At 54.7% G+C, this 22,106-nt stretch overlaps 9 protein-coding genes across 9 annotated transcripts; 2 read left to right on the top strand and 7 right to left on the bottom strand.

Annotated features, from left to right (window-relative positions):
- Positions 1–276: 276 nt before the first annotated feature.
- Positions 277–1,572, bottom strand: G647_06540 (uncharacterized protein; the record flags this gene model as incomplete). Its single annotated transcript, XM_008730860.1, has 1 exon — positions 277–1,572. The coding sequence occupies one exon, from the start codon at positions 1,570–1,572 to the stop codon at positions 277–279; it is 1,296 nt and encodes a 431-aa protein (XP_008729082.1).
- A 1,101-nt stretch (positions 1,573–2,673) lies between these two features.
- On the bottom strand, positions 2,674–4,299 carry G647_06539 (uncharacterized protein; the record flags this gene model as incomplete). The annotated part of the gene is made up of 1 exon (XM_008730859.1): positions 2,674–4,299. One exon carries the CDS (start codon positions 4,297–4,299, stop codon positions 2,674–2,676), a length of 1,626 nt encoding a protein of 541 aa, XP_008729081.1.
- A 649-nt stretch (positions 4,300–4,948) lies between these two features.
- G647_06538 (uncharacterized protein) lies at positions 4,949–6,662 on the bottom strand (the record flags this gene model as incomplete). The annotated part of the gene is made up of 4 exons (XM_008730858.1): positions 4,949–5,660; positions 5,725–5,846; positions 5,900–6,192; positions 6,272–6,662. 4 exons carry the CDS (start codon positions 6,660–6,662, stop codon positions 4,949–4,951), a joined length of 1,518 nt encoding a protein of 505 aa, XP_008729080.1.
- Positions 6,663–7,476: 814 nt separating this feature from the next.
- G647_06537 (uncharacterized protein) lies at positions 7,477–11,895 on the bottom strand (the record flags this gene model as incomplete). Its single annotated transcript, XM_008730857.1, has 1 exon — positions 7,477–11,895. One exon carries the CDS (start codon positions 11,893–11,895, stop codon positions 7,477–7,479), a length of 4,419 nt encoding a protein of 1,472 aa, XP_008729079.1.
- A 929-nt stretch (positions 11,896–12,824) lies between these two features.
- On the bottom strand, positions 12,825–14,050 carry G647_06536 (uncharacterized protein; the record flags this gene model as incomplete). The annotated part of the gene is made up of 2 exons (XM_008730856.1): positions 12,825–13,480; positions 13,636–14,050. 2 exons carry the CDS (start codon positions 14,048–14,050, stop codon positions 12,825–12,827), a joined length of 1,071 nt encoding a protein of 356 aa, XP_008729078.1.
- A 783-nt stretch (positions 14,051–14,833) lies between these two features.
- G647_06535 (uncharacterized protein) lies at positions 14,834–16,159 on the top strand (the record flags this gene model as incomplete). The annotated part of the gene is made up of 1 exon (XM_008730855.1): positions 14,834–16,159. One exon carries the CDS (start codon positions 14,834–14,836, stop codon positions 16,157–16,159), a length of 1,326 nt encoding a protein of 441 aa, XP_008729077.1.
- A 947-nt stretch (positions 16,160–17,106) lies between these two features.
- On the bottom strand, positions 17,107–17,973 carry G647_06534 (uncharacterized protein; the record flags this gene model as incomplete). The annotated part of the gene is made up of 1 exon (XM_008730854.1): positions 17,107–17,973. The coding sequence occupies one exon, from the start codon at positions 17,971–17,973 to the stop codon at positions 17,107–17,109; it is 867 nt and encodes a 288-aa protein (XP_008729076.1).
- A 564-nt stretch (positions 17,974–18,537) lies between these two features.
- Positions 18,538–19,857, bottom strand: G647_06533 (uncharacterized protein; the record flags this gene model as incomplete). The annotated part of the gene is made up of 1 exon (XM_008730853.1): positions 18,538–19,857. One exon carries the CDS (start codon positions 19,855–19,857, stop codon positions 18,538–18,540), a length of 1,320 nt encoding a protein of 439 aa, XP_008729075.1.
- A 682-nt stretch (positions 19,858–20,539) lies between these two features.
- G647_06532 (uncharacterized protein) lies at positions 20,540–21,925 on the top strand (the record flags this gene model as incomplete). The annotated part of the gene is made up of 1 exon (XM_008730852.1): positions 20,540–21,925. One exon carries the CDS (start codon positions 20,540–20,542, stop codon positions 21,923–21,925), a length of 1,386 nt encoding a protein of 461 aa, XP_008729074.1.
- Between the last annotated feature and the right edge of the window lie 181 nt (positions 21,926–22,106).

Raw genomic sequence — 22,106 nt, 5'->3', positions numbered from 1 at the left:
TGCTGGATCGCGGATATCACGAGCCACCACCGACATTCACATAGACAATAATGACAACGACCACGAAGTGTCTTGGGCACTTCATTCGGATCGAGCGGACCACATGGCCGATAGGGGCACGTCCGTGGTAGACGCCACTATCAAAGTTGACCGTGATGGGTTCTGAACACCGCGAGTCTGCACATTCTTCTTCAGCGATCACATGGCCGATAGAGCTCGTACGTCGTACACCACGTTATTCAAGTTGACCGTGTTGGGTTCTAAAGTGCCGCTAGTCTACACATTCTTCTTGAGCGGGTTTTTCTTGCCGTACGGCCAACCCCTCTCTTCTGGAATCTCCCTGGCAATCCACCTCAGGATCGCGGCGTTGGTCTCCTGAGGCTTCTCCAGCGCGACCCAATGACCGGCATCAATCGCCACGGTCGTCAATTTCCGACAGTAGGCCTCCATGGGATCCTTCAACCTGGAATTATTATACGTCCCAGCCACGACGTCGGCCAAACACTCGACGAACAGGACCGGCACGGAGACGACGCCATCGTTGACCGACCAATCCTCGCACCACTTCAGATTGGCGTCATGGTTGAGGTAATACGCCGTCGGGGCCCAGAACCCGCCGCCCTCGTCGTCAAACGCCGCGACCATGGCGCGGAGCATGTCCTCGGAAAGTAAAGTCTCGGCCAAGGGGATTTGGGGCGGAGCGGCGTCTGGGCCTCCTCCTCCTCCTCCGAACCAGCCTCCATTCTTGAGCACATGGGCCGTGTATGCGGGTTTGTTCTTGATGTCGGCGGCACTGGCGTCCAGGTGCTTCTGCCCCTCGTTGTTGTTGTTGTTGTTGTTTTCGTCATCGCCGCCGCCGCTGCCATACAGCAGCAGCAGCAGCTGGTGCGGCCTTTTCGCAAAACACACCTTCAAAAACGCCTCGACGTCGCCGTCAAACACGGCGACGGCCTGTGCAAACTCGTCCTTTGTCAACTTCTCATACCAAGCCTGATAAGCCCACTGCGCAAAGGGATACTCGTCCTCCGGGTAGACGTCGCGGTTGGCGTACTTGACCAGTTCGCGCGGCCCGCCCATCTCCAGCGTGCGGTAAGGGATGGCCATGTTCACGACACCCAGACACACCTCCGGGTGGTGCGCCACGAGGGCCCACACGACGGCGGCGCCCCAGTCGTGGCCCGATCCGCCTATCCAGATGGCTTCCTCGCGCTGGAGGCCGTGCTTGAGCAGGTGGACCAGTTGGGTCACTACGTTCTGGAGCGTGTACAGCGAGTGGTCCTGCGAAGAATTGGCGTTTGATACCTCCGACTTGCCGTACCCGGGCAGGTCGGGGGCTATACACCGGAAGTGTAGTGCTGAGAAGGCTTCGAGTTGGGGTGTCCATGTTTCGGCGAGGGCGGGCCAGCCGTGGATGAAAATCAAGAGGGGGCCCGTCTCGGGGCCGGCGGCGAGGTACGAGGTTGTTTGGGAGTATTTGGTGAAGGAGTGGCGGGTTATTGTTGTCGTTGTGGTGGTGTTGGTTGTAGTGGTTGTTGTGGTAGGAGGAGTGTGGTTGTCGGTGGTGGTGGCCATGTTATGTTATGTTGTGCTGTGTGGTGTTGTTGTTGTTGTATGGCGTTGTGCCCTGTAATGCTGTGTTGTGTTGTGCTGTGCTGTGCTGTGCTGTGCTGTGCCGTGGTGTTGTGTTGTGTTGTGTTGTGCTCGTGTTTTAATCACGTACTGTGTAGTCCCCACTGGCAGCGGTCGTGTGTATGTACCTAACTTATGTATATACTATACCCCGTCGTATCACTGCCCGACCTGGACGCCCGAGTTACTTATCGGTTTCCCAATACTCCGTATTCACGCCTGAGAGAGAGTCAGCGCTCGAGTCAGAAAGGAGTCATCCGTCCTGCACCACGATTCGGATCCTGTACGTACGTATGGTTGTACATATGGACTCGTAGAAAGGCAAGTGCAGTGGTAGGTGAGTACAGTGGTAGGTCGGTAGATGGCTGCCTCTAAGCTCCGCATACATATCTCCTCCGTACGTACGGAGCACCGTGATCTAGAACCTACTGTACCTAACCACTGCAGCCCAGACGGCTTGAGCTGCCTTCTTTGGACACATCCGCCATGCAGCTGTGGTACAGGACGTATGTACTGCTTGGTGCTTGGTGTCTAGCCCCTCTCCTGCCGCTGTCCCTTGGGGGCATTGGCACATTGGCATATGTATGCATGCATGCGTGCACCCCGCTGTAAGCAAAGACGCGGACGGAGAACCCAAATGCCGAGCGAGGTGAGGAGAACGCAGTGGTGACACTCCGGGGTGAACGGGGTACATACGGAGTAGCTCGTAGTGTGATCCTGAATGAGGAGTCGCCGGGACACTATGGCCTCACTAATGTGTGTCGGAAGTAAGTACGGAGTACTGTAAGGTGTTTACTCGGAGTCAATAGGCGGCGAGCTGATTGGGGTCAAGTTACTGTACCGAGAGTACTCCGTATTCGGGACTCGATCTTTGGGGCTCAATTTTGTGAACTTCATTCTTGATCATCTCCGTATCCTCCTCGCTCGCACGCAGATACATACATCTTGATGGCCACGCCACAACCAGCTCTCCCGCCAAAGCAGAATCATCCGGCGACGGCCGTCACGTCGACCGTGTGTCAAGTATCTATCTTTTAGTCCATGTCACGCCTTGTCCATCGAACTGTGTCGGATCCCAAGCAACTTATTCCCAGACCTCCACGTGCCCTTGGCCCTCGCCAGGTCCCCCGACATGGTGATCCTTCTCCATCGATCCTGTTCAGTCAGCTCTTCAGAACGCGTCTCCATGCCGTTGAAGACCAAGATTGTGTGCTTCGTCCCGTAGACCGGCCATGGCTGTGAACCATATGCGAAATCAAGTGTCGCCTGGGATAGGCGGTCCGCCGTCTCTCGCACGTTGGGGTCGGCGTTGGGACCCGCGACCGCGGGGAGGCGGCAGAAGAAGGGATTGTCGAGGGCATGGTACGCGTATCCCTTGAGCGGGCTCTGCTCGAACGTGTCGGCCTGGTCGAATCGGTACAGGCTGACCGGCGGAGAAGACTCGGCAGAATGCTCCGCAATGATGTACGGCAGGCCCGAGAAGATGCTGTCGGTCGCCATGGCCACGAAGCCCGCAAGACACTTCTCGGCCGGTGCTGCGGCGGAGATGCCATACGCGTCGGCCAGTTCTTGGGCGAGCTGGCGATCCGAGAACGAAGACAACACACGGTCTTCGAACTGCTGCGACGTCCACGTCTTCCATTGCCCAAGGCCGAACAGGGCAGCCTCGTCTCTCGTCGAGCCCACGACCACGCCCTCGACCCACGGCGCAAAGGGGGCAGGGCCCGCGATGGGCCTCTTCCCGTCTTGATATACAAACCACTTGTCGTCCCACAGCGGGGTCGCCAGTCGGGGCACCATCAGCTTCACGACCTGCATCGAGTCCAGGTCGCGTAGGGCTCTTAATTTCTCCTCCGCAGACGCAGACTCCGCCACGCCCGCACTGGCCACCAGCTCATCGAACGTCTCTTGCGCTTCCTCGGGCCTGGGATAGTCGAGGTTGGGACTGGATAGAATGATGCCTCTTCGACAGACGGGGACGTCCGATCTCAGATGGGCAAGCACACTCCATCCACCAGCGGACTCGCCGGCTATGGTCACGTTTGCCGGGTCGCCCCCGAAGTGCTGGATATGCTCCTGAATCCAGAGCAGCGCGACCCGTTGATCGTGCATGGCCATGTTGGAAAAGGGCGTCTCACCGCTTGCCTCGGCTTCGGCCCTCAGTTCCTTGGACGCCAGAAAGCCAAAGAACCCCAGTCGATAGTTCATCGCCACGTAAATGACAGGTTTGCTCTTCTCGACGGAGTGCTGGACGAGGTAGTTCCCGTCGAACTCGGAGTTGCCATCTCCGAAGATGAACCCTCCGCCGTGAATCCACACCACCACGGGCAGAGGGCCATCCGAGTCTTGAGGCACATAGATGTTCAGCCTTAGACAGCCAAACTCGTCCACCGGGTACTCAGAACTCCGTCGCACTCCTTCGTATAGGTGAGCTGTTTCGGGGCGATTGACGGTGAGCTGCGGGCATCGCGGCCCATACTGAGTCGCGTCCAGGACACCTTTCAGCGCCGAAAGATGCGTGGCTTTGGATTGTCGGAACCGTGCAGGTATGGTCGCATATTGAATGCCCAGATAATTCGCAACCTTTGTGCTGGGATGGATGAAGCCCTGGACTTTGAGCTCTCCTACCTGAATGGAAACCTCGTCGCCGGCTGTAGTGTTTTCGCCCATTCTGAACTGATATTGCAGGTAGATTGACGTGGCGAGGATGACTGTCGGACCGGGATCACTGAGCGGCAAGACTGCTCTGTATCTTTGGGCTTTATGGATGTTGGATAGTCCCCCTCCGCAGAAGCAGCATTTGGATACATACTACTGGGTGAAGGCCGGTGGCTCATCTGGATTTACCCCCCTGCCCCCCCAACCCCACACTCGGCATCGCATAAGATGGTTCGGCAATTGGGCGATCGATGGAGCTCATGTCCCGCGTTGACATGAGAAAGTTGGCTGCTTCTCCTGCTCTTGTTGACCATGGCCTCTTTGTAGACATCCGCGTCGATACTCCATTGAACGCGGGAGACGCATCAGATTGAACTGTGTCCACCCAACACTCAGCATGAGAAACACATCCCGGGCTTCAGCATATCCCATATCCTTTGACCTCGAACTCATTAGATGGGTTTATTCAACTCGCCGACCTCGGTCTTCTGAGTCGCTGACCAAGGCGTGATATTCGCACATGGCTGTAATCCGGCAGCTGTATCTCTTAACTTGGTCAGTCTAACGGGAAGTTCAAGGTGTCCTGTCGACCCCTTCCCAGACAATCCTGGGACTGCCACAAACGGAACCGCGATGACCGAAAGGGAAACCACACTGGAGTTCAAAACGCGTGCTCGGCCATTTCTTTCTTCCACCAAATATGGAACTCCTCTATCCAGGCGTCCGGGAAGAAGAACCGCTTCACCCGGAGCTCGATTTCATTCCAATACCTCGCTGTCCGTGGATGTCGCCTCACGAGCCGTGCGAGTGTCTCACCGCGTTCCTCTTCGGACAAGCCCAACCCCTCGGCAGTCGACACGGTTGTCAGGATTGCCACGCCCCAAATGGCGAGATCGGCCGTGCAACCTTCCAGCGACATGAATGTCTCGGACGTCGTTTTCAGGACATTCTTCAGATTGCCCAGAAACTCGCCAAAGATTTGTTGCCCCTTGTTGCGAGTCGCCTGGAGACCGTCGCGGATGTTGAACATGAAACACAGCACGCAGATACTTCTTTCCAGCGGTGTGACGCTGCGCTGCGACATGAAGCTGAGCAGATCTATCCCAATTTTGTTGACTTCAGTTACAGAGACGTCCTTCCTCAACGGTGAGTCCTGGGCAGCGCTAGCGAGGCGGGCGAGAAGCTTGATGATTTGCACCGAGAGGCGGCCGTCGATAGCGATGTCGCCGAAGCCGACGGGGAGAGTGGCGATGAGAGCACAGAGACTTGGCGAATACGGATGCTCGGGGTAGATCAATTCGATCTGAGGCTTGACCGCGGCGGCTGAGCATTGTCGGTAACGTTCGGAAGCAAATTGACAGAGCGCATGGCAACTATGTACGCGCCCGCTGTTAGCATATGGTCATAAATCGTTGCGCGGCGAGTGCGAGTCCTGACCCAGTCAAATTGTATATCGTGAAGCGGTCGAAATCTCCATGCTCCAGCCCGCCACGAGAGGCGACAATGGCCTGCAACCCTTTGAGATGGGTGGCAGCATTCTCGTCATGACCTGCGAAGAACTTCCCGACGGTCAGATTCTCTCCCAGACACCGTTCAAACTGGTGGGACCCACGTCGGCTGAGATGAGAGCGATGATTGTGTGGATGGTAATGTCATCTGTAGCTTTTTCCTTGACTGCGAGCCTGCGGTGAAGCTTCGAGATCACGCTCGTCCTGTAGTAGGAGAAGCGAACTCCGCCAGGGACAATTGCACTTTGGCCAGCAGGATGGAGTCGTGACATGGACAGAATGATGGCTTCGAACAACATATCGGACTGTAGCGCCAGAGAGAAGAGTCTGTTCAATAGCCAATTCCCTTTCTCGTCGGAGTACAAGGACGCATTATCTCTGGCGTAGACACGAGTGACTGTTATGGCCCGAAGGTCAGGGGCGCCAGATGATCGAGTGATTAGGTGCGCTGGGTCAAGTCCAGCCATAGCACTCACAGTAATCCGCCGCCCATAGCACCTGTCCAGATTGAGTGACCGGAAACGACGCAAAGGGATCACGACGGAAGCCATCAAGTAGGGTCTGAGGTGTAGCCAAAGCTTCGGCTTTGTACGTCCGACCAGGGAGGGAGGGAGCATCATCAACGTCCTCGGCGCTCGCTGAACTGGGTCTCTCGATAACAGAGTCCTCCGCAAGGCCTGGCTCAACTTTCACCAGCGCAGGATTTTGTGGCTGATGTTGCCATTCGAGAGGCGGCTTCGACGTACGCTTCGACGTTCTGAATCTGTGCTCTTTCCTGGTCGAGTTGATGTACGCGTTGATCTGGGCTCGCTTCCGTCTGTCTCGAAGGTCGTCCAGATCATGGTATGTAATAAACCTGGTAGCCATTTCTGTTTCTCCGATGTCTGGAGTTGGGGGAGGCGGGAATGAGACAGAACTGAAGCTGTGAGAGGCTTTGCCACAGACAACGTTAACTCATGTGAGCTGAGTCCAGCTTCTTGGTCAGCTGTCGAATGCAACCGCGTGTCGTACCCTGCAGTTAGTAACGAAGCTACAGGACAGTACCACCATGTGGCGTTTTGCATGCCGCGTCCTGTCGGGGCTAATTTATTGGCGTACGTCTTGATCATAAGGGAGAGCTGAAAGATTCGCTTCCCGCTTCTGCTGCACCAACTCATGCATGACTGGGATGGGGCTACGAAGGCTCAGTGCTCGTCAAATCCTGCACAGCCCTGTAGGATTGTCCGTAGTGAATAGATCCAAGTGAGCACCGCTCACTATGTAGAGCACTGGAATTATCGGCTGCGCAGAAACTCATAGTTGATCGTGTCGCGCAAGCCCCATATCTTTGCCGCGAGCCATGCTTGCTCTGTTCCCTGCTTTGAGGAGTCATGCAGCTGGTTGTCTGGTCCAACGTTCTACACACGTAGTTTTACGACAACGATTCCGGGCATTGAGCTCTGTTTTGAAGAAAAATGCCTTGGTCTTTAACTCTGAGTCCGACACTGACCACTGTCTATGTACAAAATCTCCGATCGACGAAGAATCCAGGCGCCTCTGCTGCGCCCTTCTGCCATCCTTCTTCTTGGTCGTTAGCGACTGGTTGCAACAAGAGCCCTTCGCAGATCGTGGCCGACATCTGCAAGCCAGGGCATGTATCACGGGGAAGTGAAAAAGCTCTTCATGTTCTACGCTGAGGCTTCTAACCCCACCGGTCGTCCCATGCTCCATTTCTCCTCGCTGTCGTCCTTCTTGCCACCGTCACTTCGACGTTCCCCTGCCCTTGACTCTGGCTCTGGCTGGAACCAGGTCGTGACACCGCGGCGTGGGTGCTGCCGTTAACATTTCGACTCTGGCTGATACTGCTGGTATGCACATGTCTCGCTTCTCTCCGGGCTCTCTGCTCGGAGACAGGCGTCGCAGTGGCGGCTGCACTGCCGTTAGTTCTCCCTTGATAAGCTCGGGAGCTCGTTGTCGAGCTGGGCTCTTTCTCTGCGGATGATCTGGCCGAGCCAACCATGCTTTCTCGTGTGCTCTGCCTAGAGAGTCGATGCTGGCTTGCCAGGTTTGTCGCTACTGTAGGTTGTCGAGTAACCCTGCTCTTATTCACCGTCATCTCGGCCACACTGGCTGTGTTCGCGCGCGTCAAGCTTGGCATCGCAAATGCTGGCGAGTTCTCACGTGCGTACGTTGACCCATCGCGGCTGGCAGGCCGCATAATACTCGAGCCATTGACGTACACGCCGTTGCGTTGCCGGCGTGGAGTTTGTGCCACGGGGAGCTCATACATGTTCATGCTTGCCCGCTCGGAACGGCCAAGCTGCGGAGACGTGGGCATGCTCATCTGACGGTCAAGCAGATGGGGAGGTGTTGTGGAGCTCGTGCGCCTTTGGAAACCCGGGTGCTTCCTTCGAGCGCCATTCGTAACCGGATTAACGCCCTGCCCACTTTTGATGCTCACGTTGTCCGACTCTTCGCACGACCGGATGAGTTCCCCAGCCATGCTGCGAACAAGCACTGCAGAGTCGGAATAGGAAAGTTCTCGAATCACGTCGTAGAGACTGTATTGCTCGAGGAGGAAGAAGCCTTCTTCTGTCGAGTCGCATATACTGCCAATGATGCGAAGGAGATTCAGACGAATCGCAGGTTTGTTATGTCCCAGTTTTTGGCCCAGCGTGTCAAACAGCTGCGAGCTTCGCGCCATGGAGGCTGCAAGAGGCGGCGACAGGCGGAGCAGCTTCTGTAAAGGCTCGAGAAGATTTTCGAACGAGGTCGATTTGCTGCTGGTCAGCGCAGCAACAATTGCCGAAATGAAATTCTGGTTTTCTAGCAGGTGATCTTCGACCCGAGCAGTCTCCTCTTGAAGCCAAGTGAAGATTGCATCCAGAGCTGTGACTTGCCAATATGGATCAGACAGTAATGAGACGTAGAAAGCAAGACCTTTGTTTTGCCAAAGTTCCCGGCGAGCAGCTCGTGTGGAATGAGCCATATCACAGAGAATTGGCAAGGCAAATTCCTTCACCGGCGTCTTCTCTTGTTTGACGATCTTGATCAGGATCGGAATGATGCCGACAAGAGCCGCATCTTCTTGCCGCCGTTTCGACAGTCGGCAAAGGTTATATATGGTATTCAAAATTTGGTTGGACATCTCCCTAAAATGTGGCTTGTTCATGTTGTTGCTGAGGAGCTCAGACAGCACATCGATAGCATTGGAGTTATGCAGTGCATCTAGCGTAGTCGACAACATGGAGAGGTTCTTGATGAACTTCAGCATTGTCACTTGGTGTGCTGGAGCCATCCTTTTCAAGTTTTTCAGGACTCGATGGAGAACCGTCCGTTCGGCGACCAGTTCCTTGACGTAGTTCTCTGCTTGGGAGAAGACGAAGAAGATGCTGGCGATGCGACCTTCGCACAAGTCGGCGAGTTCTTTCTGCTCTCCAGAATCCGAGGGCTCCATGAGAACCCGGTTGAGGACGAGTGACAATGGTTCCAGCACCGAGTTACGTGATAAAATCCGGCAGAAGTCGTTCTTCGGAGTTGAGCCCTGAAGTTCAAAGACACTCCAGATGCCATTGACTCCGATAAGGACTAACTCACGGTCATCGTCATAGTCATCCTCCAGAAAGTCAACGAGGACCGTCAATCCGCCGGCACTGACGAACATCTGGAGGATGAGATTCGAAGCCTCGTACATCTGCTTGACAAATCCTGCAGCCTCAAGGCGTATTTCTCGCGGGAACTTCTTGGACGCAAACTTGTTGATCTTGGGAATCCCGCCGACAAAACATAAGTTTTCTTTGACATCCTCATCATTGAATATGATCGCGTTGACAATTTTCAAGAGGTTGAGGACAATATCAAGACGCATGCAGTCTTCCAGAATCTCTAGAATCGGTAAGAGGCCGTGGGCGCTAATAATGACACTTTTGGTTTCTGAAAAGATGCCGAAGTAGTTTATCAGATCTTCTGAGATTTGCAGTAGGGCGTCGTCCTCTTGCAAGACTTTAAGCTGACCCACCAGGGCCTCGACTTCTGTCCTAAGACGCGCGTGCTTGTCTCGAGCAATGTTCGACTCAAGATCAACTTCTGGAAGACCTTCCTCTAGCTGCGCGAAGGGGTCGTCCTCGTCTTCCGCGTCTGGAAGCCAGGACAAGTTCGAGATCTTTGAGCTCAACATGAGTTCGGAGCCATCCTCACTGGCGGCTTTCTCGAGGACCGCAGACGACTGCCCGAAGACGTCAGAGAAGTCCTCGTCTTGCTCGTTCTCAGCGAAACGCTGTATCTCGATCGAGGACCGTGTCCGTCGCATGGACAACCTGTTATTGGGCGCTGGCTGCCTCTTGAGGCTGCCGCCAGCCTTCGGCGGTCTCATGCTCTGTATCAGATCGGTCACGCTGGGCGACTCAAGTATTTTGGACGGTGCCTGGTTGTCCAGTCGCATAAGACCAAGCTTTGTGTCCAGAGCCAGCTCATTTCCCTGAACAATATCAGAGAAGTCCTCGATCGAGCTTTCTCTGAAACGTCGTGTTGGTGGCTCATTCTGTTGGGTCCTCGTCGGGGTGGGTTTCATTTTGTGGACGTCCACTGGTTGACGAGTGGAGGGCAAGGAAGCTTTTCGCGGTGTCGCTGCCGGCTTCGTCCTTGTCTTCGGAGGAATTTCAGACTTGTGCCGCGCGTGCCGCACCTCAGGCCTTTTCTTCGTCGTGGTTGTTGCTAGTCGCACTGTCTTATCCACGTCGACCTCCAGTGGTGACACGGCTTTCAAGGTTGAGTCTTTGTCCTCCACGAACTCATTCTCTTTTCCCCACGTACTCTCGATAGTAGCAAATGACTTCAGTCTTTCGGATGACAACATTCCTCCGAAGTTGTCATGGGGCCTTAGGTGAGGTAGCTGGAAGGTACTAGCTGAGATGGCCGTTGCAAAGTCATTGTCCCAGTTATCATCATCCTCCAGCGAGCAAAATTTGGTCGTGTTGTTGTCCTTGTTGAGAAGAGGTATGGGAGACTTGGTCTGGGATTTGGCCGATCGAAGCATGTCACGAGCCACGGGCACAGGGCTGGCAGTTGAAGCATTGGAGGGCTTTCTGACCAGACTGCCATTTGGAGAGTCTTTGAGAGCCTCGTTCCATTCTTGGACACTTTTGACCGCCTCATCATACTCGGTAGCATTCTTCGGCTTCTCCGAGCCGCTTCGTTTCGCGCTCACAATCCAGGGATGTTTGAGCAACTTTTTTGCTGAGACTCTGAGATTCGGGTCTTTTTGAAAACATTGCATAAGGAAGTCCATAACCGCAGGCGACGCTCCCTGCGGGAGAGGCGGATGATCATCGTTGACGATGCGGAATAGAGCTGGCATAGGCTGAAGATTGTGGTATGGCGGCTTCCCGTCCAAAAGTTCTATTACTGTGCAGCCCAAACTCCATATGTCGGAAGCGGTTGTTGCGCCTGTCAACTCGATCACTTCAGGAGCCATCCAATATGGGGTCCCCACGACACTGGCCTCGTGCAGGCCGGTTGTCCTACTTGCCACGCCAAAATCGGCGAGTTTGACCAAGCCTTGCTTGGTGGTCAGAATGTTGGCACCTTTGATATCGCGGTGGATGACTCCCTGGTCGTGGAGGTATACCAAGCCCTGGAGCACCTGAGACATGTAGAGAGCCACCAGATTCTCCGGGAAGCGACCAAAGTTCTTGGAGATTGAATGCAGGGATCCATTCTCGCAATATTCCAAGATGATGTTGAGCGTGTCTGGGGTCTTGACGAAGCCCTGGTACTTGACGATGTTGGGGTGGTCGAGATTCTTCAGAAGATCGATCTCCAGCATGATGACCCTCAACTCGCTCTTGGGCAGATCTGCCAGCTTGATCTGCTTCACAGCTACCGTCTCCCCAGTGCCCCAGTTCAACGCGCGGTAAACAGAGCCAAATGCACCTTTGCCTAGACAGTCCCCCAATTGGTAGTCTTTCAACTCGGCGACATCCTGTGCCTTGGTCTTCTCCCTTTCCTCTCTCTTCACTGGACTTGGGGGAGATCTGGGGGTCTTGCTGGGTTTGAGGCCAAGGCCATCGACCGCTCTCGCTGTAGGGATATCATCTTGAGGTTCTGCAGTGCGGGCAGGCATACTGAGGTCGACTGGCACACAATGGAAGAAGAAGTCAGAGGTCCGAAAAGGCAAGCTTGTGGCCTCTCATCGTCTCTGCGCCCAGCTGCAGCTCTGTTGGCGAGGACGAGCGATTGGTGATCGGGACGGTGTCCGACGCAGGATGCCGCGGCGTGGTGGTTTGGACTGAGACTGTACCTGCGGCATCAAGGGATCGAAGTGGCAGTTGCTGAAGGGCCGCGTTCATACAAGAGCGCACTACGAGCTCGTCACGCTCCCGGAATGCGTGTGGCTACTCGTAATTGTCCAAATGAGCAGCGGGATTCAAGGCATTGACCTGAAACAGACAATTGAGTGGAGGCACGAGATTGGCTTGTACTGAGGTCCGACCTTTGCAGGCCTCGCTTGTTGAACGTTCAGGGCCCGCCTAACATTGCTTACTGCAGCCCGATCGGCGGCACTATCAACCGAAGTCCCACCCACGTCAGGGACGCCGCTGCTCTCTTGGGCTGTTGACTGCAGTCCCTCAACGTGCCTGGAGGCTAGGTAACCACTACTCATCCGACTGGCGGCCAATGTTGCTTCATGCAAGTATTCTTTGCAGTTGCCTTTCGCCCCCGGATGATCCCCAGCCATTGCATTGAGTGGACTTGTATTGCTACATCAGGCATTGAGAAGAGTTCCGCTATTCACGAGTCGCGTGCTGCCATGTGGCAATGACATGCCAGCACAGACAAACTTCGCCTGTCTATCCAAACAGCCTGTCCATGAGACTAAATTTGGCCACAAATGGATGTCTGACACTACCCAGTCCTGCTGCCATGAAGCTCGCTGCTGCATATCGCAGAGAGTAGCTCAAGAAACAGCCAACCCAGATGTAGCCCACGGTTCTCGTCTTCCCTAATTATGCCACGTCAACTCCATTGCTGCCCACTTGGCGCAAGATTGTGTCACAACTTACAGGACTCCTTTAGACCCGCCTTCTTCCCCATATAGATAGCGAAGTCCTCCACGGTGATGGCGACCGGCTGGATCATGAAAAAGTAGAACTGGCACCACGGCAGTTCCGAGTAAGGGCAATTGAGGGCGCCAATGTGATGAATCAAGGCCGACACGACAAAGGCATTGTAAAGCTGAAGGTATCGTGAGGCCAGAGTCCCTTTGCGAATCCTCGCCAGCCTTGTTAGGCTGGAATTCGCTGTCTCGAAGGTTCGACGCAGGAGCTGGTGCCTGTAGTGCCAGGTGAGTGACAACGACCCCATTGGACTGCGAGATTTCACCCACCAGCAGTATCCCCAGATGTTTCTCACCGTATATCCTTTCTTGATGAACGAGCCAAAGAGAGGCGGCCAAGACTGGGGACTATGAAAGCCAGCACCAACCGCAAAAATGGTAACCAGATAGTACCCAAACACCATTGTGAACCCATTGTGCAATCCAGTCTGCCACCCGAGAAATATCTGCTTCTCAAGCGGCAGCGAGAAGAAGTCTGGCATATGGGTGGTGCCATCACCGAAGGGCGTCCGCCGCATGTACCACTCGTGAACGTCGATGTACACGAAGCAGTATGCTGCTCTCAGGGCCTGTTCGAGAACGAATCGACTGCCTGGATCAGGTTAGAATCGACAAGAAGAGGAGTAGCTCTGCACCTGCGAGATACGTTCGCTGAAACCTCGTCCACGTTCTTTACCCGCCAATTCCAGCCGATCCCGCGCATCGTCGTGAAGAGATCTAGATTCCAGCAAAATTTCCACCACAAACCCATTCTCTGGATGTCCTCTGCAGTTTCTCTATCACTGCCATCTGCTCTGACTCGTCGCAATGACTGTTCAGCGTCATGTAACACGCAGACGTCGATGAATCTGGCTAGGGTGATGGAAATGTTGACGGCAGTCAAGTAATCCTCCTCAGGTTTTCCCGTAGTATGCTGGCGCAGATTATACAGAATCCAAAGAATCCAAAGAATGGAAGGGATGGCAATGATGTTGCGCAACTGGCCCTTGGGAATCAATAAAGTCGTGATACCGATGGTACCGGCAGCGAGGATGCTTCGACTGCCCGGCTGGAAGGGACGATCTGGCGGCGGAAACCATTTTGGATCCATGAAGACAGTCTGGAGAAGAAACGGAGAGACAAAGAAGGGGACCCCATTGTACGGCTTTTCAATACGAAGCATGGTGACAGTCAGGAAAGCAAGTGTTCGGCGTGACGCGAGGGAGAATACGAATACGAAACGTCGTGGACACGCGCATTTGGCGCCTCAGGTGCATCTTGTACAGGACGCACGGCATTTGGTATGCTTGATCTTTGACACCGGGGGGAGAGTTTCTTGGGAGAGCATTCAAACAAGCCCCGGCATTGACTCGCGGCTGAGTTATGCTGGAAGGATACTGAACTCCAAGGCGGAATAATGTGAGAGTCAAGTGCGAGTGAAGTGAGAGTGAAATGCAAGAGAAAGCCTGAACGCCAAGGATGGCGCGTCCAATTCTCGTGGCCTTGTTGGTTGTGTGGTTGTTCAGCTCCGCCTCGGGCGCCTGCCGATTCGGGCTGCACTCCAAATGCCCGTCCAGCCTCCGTGTCGCGGTGCCCCAGGAAGAGTTTGCTCCCCAATCCGCTTCCCTGCAGTATCACCACCTCTGCCTCCGCAAACAATCCAGGTGTAAACCACCATCTCTTCTCCGTTCTCTCTGTCAACCTACCCTTACCACTCCACTCCCTTTCAATTGTTTGTCGCGTCCAGTCCTTTCTCTTGCGTTTCCAGACTCTCCACTCCAGTAATCGATTACCACCCACATCACCGGCTGCGACGCGCGAACTGCGACACGATGGGATTGCCGTGAGTTTGCTCTCTCGATTTTTAAAGCCCCCGCCCCTGGCGCACCCATCCGCGCCTGCGCGCAGTCGGGGTCAGCATTATTGTTTTTCCATGAATCCAACCAGACAAGCCAGTCACTGACAGATGGCGCCTGCTAGTATGTTTCGCGAGCCTGACGAGCTTGCCGTAGACGAAGCTGCTGCGAAGCTCGACAAAATCGCTGCCGCAGGTAGATCTACCATCCGGCGCGAATCCACTACCCGACCAAGGCGATTTTCATCCAGTCGCTCTCTCATCGACCATGTACTAGGAAGCCGCCGCGAAGCCGCACAGAGTGTAAATCAGCCTTCGCGACCGAGTCGTGAGCAAGAACTAGACGCCGAATTGGGTCGGCTTCGGCGGCAGAGACAGCGCGCCCGTGTCCATCAACGCGACCGGGAACTTGCAAGGCGAGTCGGCACCGACTATCCACGCCCTGAACCGGAGGCCCGGAGTGACCTTGACGTCGATCTCTTAAGTAGACTGCGCACCGATCCCGGCACCGCAGCCATGGACGAACTGCACCCCGATTTCACCTTCGACACTCTTCTGCCTAATACCCAAGAAAGCATTTCGCAACATCTGCCACGTCCGTCAAGGGAGTCAGGCTTGAGATTCGAAGTGGGTGCGACTTCTCAGTCCGACTCCGAGCACTCTCGTCCACCACGAATGGTTGCTTCGGTTGCGTTGCGCCGTTCAAGTCCATCAGGGTCTAGGCGAGCTCGATGGTCGTATAGACCTGCATTCGCTGACCCGGAAGATGAGGAAAATGAAAACGCCTATCGTTCGGGCTCGGAGTCTCTAAGACCGGAGCGCATCCCCGAGGACGGACCGATAACCAGTCCTCCGCCAGAGCGACAGGATGCTTCTTATCCCCCGTTGCGACGAGTCAACCATTTTTCGCCTCGACCTTGGGAAGGCCCCGGATCCAGATTCGATGGACTCGGCGACCGGATTCGCAGTCCAGGTCCGACAAATGACGAACCCGTCGAGGAGAACTGGGCAAATCTTCTAAGCACAATGGATCCAGGCCGATCAAGCACTGCCACTTCGTTCATGTCAACCCGCTCGGACTCCAGAAATGGTTCAAACAGATCGTCGCAGGCGACGACCATGACGACAAGCTTTGGGGAGATTGGCGGAGACGACTCATGTGACCTGGATCTACCTTCTGGTATCACCGAAGACGATGTCCGGGAGATCCGCGCTCGACATGGACGGTTGCGAAGAGAACTAGATCACAACCCTCTCGGGCCAGAGGATTTGATGCGCCACGGTCTTTCGAGAGATCTCTCCCGGGGTAATGACAGGACCCTTGAGCTAGAGCTTTTTGGTGTAATCCTCGAACGGATGCAGAGAAGGGAGGAAATACCGGACGAGTGGTGGGCTGCAGTTGGGTTGTCCCCGGATGTTGTGAGAGGAAGTGCATAACTGCGGTCGCCCTAGGGCTGGCCAGGACGATCATCGAGCGCTTCATTGCGTTTTCGATACTGTCTAACCCGGAGGTGAGACAACGTGGGTTGACCGACGACGGGAGTCTCTGCGTTCAAAAGCTGCCGGAAGTGCATTTTGTGGAGGATCTAGACGCGACTTGAGATGCGGACCTCACTGGGTCCACATCTGAAGGCCCGTAACATCGACGGACTTGATCTACGACCACAGGCTGGATTTGGTGTATTTCTTGACACTAAAGTCGTCTCACACGTTTCGAGGGGCAAGGAATGTTACCACAACTGGATAGTACTTCCTCGGACACGTCAGGATTGCAATGAGGTTGCTTAATCGTACCCGGAGCTTGAATGACTGCAATGGAGCAAAACATGTGGCACGGCTTATGATGCTATGGGCGGGACCGGAATATTGTGCTTGGACCGGGGATCTCGCAAAAGAATGGGCGCCGCTTGACCTTGGCGGGCGATAGCTATGGTCTTCTACGAAGGATGAAAAGTCATACGGATATTCTGTACTATTCGGTTCAGTCCTGGCGTACTATCCCCTTGTTCGGCAACGTTATGTATCTCTTCGTCGCCAGCACCGTCTTTGACGACTAGATTTACCCAAGCGGGTAACGGCACCAGTTGACTCTAGACGGGCCATCCTGCCGAGGATCACGCTGTTGGCGTGCCGTCCCAGGACGACAGTCGTGAGATAGTCACGATTCCGTGGCAGCACGTACGACGATCACAAGCACTGCGGGGGCAATGAAAACGTCAACAGCCATTAATAACATAAAAGAGTCGATCGATCAGCTTCAAGCAGACCATGCCAGGCCATGCCAATGCAACGTCGGTTTCCACAGCTAATTGAACATGTCTTCCAAAGGCCCCCCTCCCTCTTCCTGTCCTGCCGTGCCCATACCAAACGAAAGTCGACCGCCACTAACTCACGTTATAACTCACCCGGCTCGTGCCCTTCTGGCGACTGATCTTCCTCACGCCAACCTTGCCACACAGATCCGTCGTGTCGACATGCGTGCCCCCACAGGGATAGACCTCGGCGCCCACGATCCTGACGACGCGAAACTTCTCCCCACGCGCCACATCGACATTCGTATCGCCACCCCGAGGGATCAACCGCTCGAGGCCCTCGCGCCGGAAATCGTCCTCGTCCCAGAACTCGATCTGCACGGGCATGGCCCGCTCGACATACTCGGTGACCTTGTTCTGGATGCCCTCCTTCCACTTCCCCTCGATGAGGCCCTGGAACTCGCACGCCGCGCTGTCGGGGAAATGCGACGCCTTGAGCTCGTCGAAGCCCGGGATCTCGTGCTCGAGCAGGTGCCGCACCGCCGCGCCGAGCACGTGGCCCGCGGTATGCAGCCGGGAGTATAGCGTGCGTTTGTCCACGTCGATGGCCTGCGTGACCGTGTCGCCTGGAGTGAATAACGGTTTGGTGGTGGCGGCGGCGGCGGTGGTGGTGGAAACGTCGGCGAAGCGGCCGAGATGCAGGACCACACCGTCGTTGAGGGCGTCATGGCGGACTGCGGAGACGGTGAACCTCGCGCCGCTGGAGGGCGACGTGATGACGCCCACGTCCGACGGTTGGCCGCCGCCTTGAGGGTGGAAGATGGTCTCCTGTGTGACGACCACGGAGTCTTGATCCGTGGGGCTGGCCGTCTTGAACACCTGTTGCGAGGCTTCCGCTAGTTGGGGGAAGGGTGTGACCGCTTGGACGAGCGTCGAGAGGGTGTATAGTTTTGCGTTTGTCTGGTAAGCGAGGACTGTGCGGGGGAGGGTTGTCGACATTGCTGGTGAGGGCTTGAGAAGATATCAGAATTCGAGATATCTTGTTCTTTAATTCTTGATGCTTTTATTGATTTATTGCTTTATCGTCTCGGTGTTCTTGAGCAAGAGAAGAAAGGACTTCGGTAGAAGATCGTTGAAATTGGCGATCTTGTCCGCTTCTATACCTGGTTTGTTCCACCTGTATTGTCTATATTCGTAGCGCTGCGTCGTAATCTAAGTGGTACTGTGTATTGGTGACTCGAGGGAAATGGCGAGAAAGAGTTCGAAGGAAACATGTCAATGGGCGTTGACGTTGCATCATGTACAGTATTCCATGCGGAAAAGTGGGTACAGACCACCACCATGCCAAAACACCGCAGAGACTCCGGGCTTCACTCTCCTCCTATCAGCAGGTCTATCAACCCTTGCAAACAGGGTGTTTCATGGGGAAGCATGGTAGACCTGGTTTGATCATCTTGCGCGCTTTACCAGGATCTTACATTCACATCAGTGTAGTCGAGGCAGTCTTACCCTAGGCTGCGAAGCGCTGCCCTCACCACTGCTCTCGTGGACCATGCTTGGATGTCAAGACCGCCGTCTTAGATACGCCTGTGCTTCTTCCGTGATATTGTGTCCAACAAGCCATTGCACGACTGACGGATGCGGATATTGTTTAGTCATGTCTTCCTCTGGAACCAGCAGAGGTGCATCTTCGGCCAGCTGTTTCTCCAAGGCCATTCTATGAGCTAGCCATGCTTGATCTCTTGCACGCTGGGCGGGTCCGTCTGGGAGTGAAAACGTCGTTCCATTCTCGCGGGAGATGTCCTGGATTCGTTCACAACGAGGTTTGCGAAGGTGTTCGTAGTCTGCTGCTGCCCTTGGGAGGTCTTCGACACCCTCGCAAGTCGCGAGGCACAGGCCTAGGACTTCGGCGTCTTCCAGTGAAGCCGTTGCACCAGATGCAGCATGCGGTGACATGGCATGGCATGCATCTCCCACAAGGATAACCCGCCCGTTCTCACTTGACCATGTAGGTAATGGTGGTAGCTCGGCGATTACCCACTTCGCGCAGCTGTCCACAGCGTCCAATACTGCCTTAACGGTGTCATTGTAATCCTTGAATACTTTCCGCATATCTGTGACATCGCCTGGCTCGTTGTACTTTCCCAGAGGTGCTTCTCCCTGGTCAGGGACCATCATCACCAGATTGTAGAGTCTGCCGTTAGCTATCGGGTACGCAATGATATGCGTGTCCTGACCAGCCCATGCCTGCTGATTCCGATTCTCAATCAAACCGCGGGTCGAGGCGTCCTGCATCATCGTCTCACGTGGAATCAAAGCACGGTAACAGAAGTTTTCTGTCCTTCTTGGGACGATTTTTGTCAGCGCGGGTATCGATCGCCGCACCCTTGAGTGGATGCCATCGGCGCCAATAATCAAATCGGCCCTCAAGGTGCTCCCATCTGCCAGCATAATCGTGACATTTTCAATGTCTATGTCTGCAACTTTTTGCCCGAACCGGATCTTGACCCAACGCGCCATAGCGGCATCGGCAAGGATCATCTGATAATCGACTCGGTGAACAAGCCAATGTGGAGAGCCCCTCACTCGCTCCGAATAACTCTTGACGTTGGAAGGGATCAGACCTAGCAGCTCGAAATCGTCGTACCGTCTGATTTCAAGGAAGTCTGGGCGGGTGGCCACGGCCTCAAAATGCTCTTTCAAACCCCAGTTGCTGAGCAGGCGTGAAGCGCTTGCATTGATTTGGACGCCCGCTCCGGCTTCGGTCAGGACGGGGCTGCTCTCGAGAATGAGGATTCCGTGCTTCGTCTTCTGGGATATACTGATGGCTGTCGCCAGACCCGCAATTCCAGCACCAACAACGACAATCTGAATAGAGGCCATTTGTGCTTGAAAAACTAGACAGAAGGGGGCCAGTCAATTAAGCATTTGCCCAGTGCTGCCTCTAATGTGTATCTCCACCGAGTATTCCAATGGGGATCCATTTGAAGATCTCAATGGGACTTTCGACGCGGCACCAGAAGCTGCCGTACAGTACTCTTCAAACTCCGGGCAAGAGATAATGCTCCGAGTCTGAAACAACGAAAGCACTCTTACCTGGTTATCTGATGACAGAACACGCTAGTTAGGTAGATGAGGGGAATGGGACTGAAGACTGTCGAGTCTGTTCAGTTCAGAGCTGCAATGAGCAGCTGGGAAACCAGGTGGTACACTGAAGCTTATAGTGGACAACCTGACAGTACCACCCGAAGGAAGCATGGAAGCGGTCCGGCGGCTTAGACACACATTACAGAATATAAGTGTACGAAGTCCAATACTGAGTATGAGAAGAGACTGAGTCCAACACAAGCACAAGGCCAGGTCGCGCAACGTGTAACGGGCAAGTCGGCCGAAGGCGTTCTTCGGCGCGACTCTTTTCTCGCATCAGCCTCACCGTTCGCTGCCATTTGGCTCACTGTTTGTTCAAGTGTCAGAAGTTTCTCACTATAGCTATCTTGTCCTTCACTACATTGTCCAGAGTAATCCCGACCCGGCAGCTTGCATTTTGTCTGATTTTCTTGCAACAATGGACGAAGATCCTCCAGAGACCCCAGCATCAGGGTCGCCCTTGTCAGACATTGACTCTGATGAATTTCATGAAGTCGTCAAATTTGGGAACAGACAGCGCTCTGGCTCAAGAGACTCTACCATCTCTGCATCAGATGACGAGACAACATCTGCCATGAGTGCGACGGCGCCGGTCGACATGCCCCCCGCCAAACGTCGAAAGACAGGGGCCTCTAGCTACGATCATGCCACTCCTCAATCAGCCTCGACCGCTATCCCTCCCCGGTCTCCTACAGGCTCAATCTCGAGCGATACCTCAGGCTCTGTCCCCACGTCGCCGTCATTCGCGAACCTTGGCCCTACACATCCTCTCTCCACCGCATACGCCGCAGCTCAAGCCAATCCTGAGAACCCCGACTCAGCGGACTACATCCAAGTGACCAAATGTCTGTGGGAAGGCTGTGTAGATCAAGAACAGGGCAACATGGACAACCTAGTAGCACATATCAACGATATTCATATCGTGCCACGCCAAAAGAAGTACTACTGTGAATGGGAAGGCTGTGTGAGGAAGGGCCAACCCCATACTAGCGCATACGCCCTGAAGGCCCATATGAGAAGCCACACCAAGGAGAAGCCGTTCATGTGTCAGCTGCCAGAATGCGACCGGAGTTTCACCAGATCTGATGCTCTAGCTAAGCATATGCGCACCGTGCACGAAACAGAGGCACTGCGGCCTAGTGACCCTGTGCCTCGAGGTCATACAGGAGGCATCTCAAACGGAGGAGCGTCTCTCATGCCACCAAAGAGATTGAAGTTGACAATGGGCGGCAAAACAAATGGCGACAAGAAGGCTACGTTGATCGGAGACCTACCCCCGCTACCAACTCGGTACACTCTTTCCCTGGCGGGGATCAACCCAGAAGACGTTAGAATGGCAGATGACAACGACTCTGACGATCTGATCGATGCCGTCGACGTTGATAGTGTTCCAATGACCCTTCCTCTCCCTCTAGACTACTACCCGCCCGACATCTCGGAGGATATGGATGACAGCGAGCGTAATCTGCCTCCGTCCCAGTGGTTTCGACTCCTGCGCAGACAGGTCCACTGGGCTGAGTCAGAAAGAGAAGAGTTGCAGAGAGAGCTGGAAGAGCTACGAGCAATGACCGAAGATGCAAGAGGCCATCCGATCAGGAGGGGTTTGGGCGATGAGAAAGGAGCCGATGAGAACCGGAGGATGGAATGGGAGCGGTCAGAGGAGATCTTGGAAGCGCTGTTGCGGGCTGAGGTTGGTCAAGCGCTGGAGATGATCACTGGCGAGGCGCCAGATCAAAAGAGCGAGCAGAACCCTTGGGAAATGCTCAAGGTGGCCCAGGCGCTCAGCACCACTTCGGCAGCATAATTGACGTAGAGCTGAGGTTATCCGGCTGGTCTTGCTACTATACAGATCGTCTGATCACGAACAGTTTTCGGGACTCACTTTCGCATGGGATCTTCGCGTGTTTTCTCCTGATTGCCGTTAATACGAGTACGTGGGTACTTATCCATGGCAAAACATCCGAGCCGCACGAAGACCTATTTGG

This window comes from Cladophialophora carrionii, assembly GCF_000365165.1.
Source record: "Cladophialophora carrionii CBS 160.54 unplaced genomic scaffold supercont1.5, whole genome shotgun sequence".
NCBI lineage: Eukaryota > Fungi > Ascomycota > Eurotiomycetes > Chaetothyriales > Herpotrichiellaceae > Cladophialophora > Cladophialophora carrionii.
Note: the sequence above shows the minus strand (reverse complement) of the source record. Positions and strands in the feature narration are given on the sequence as shown.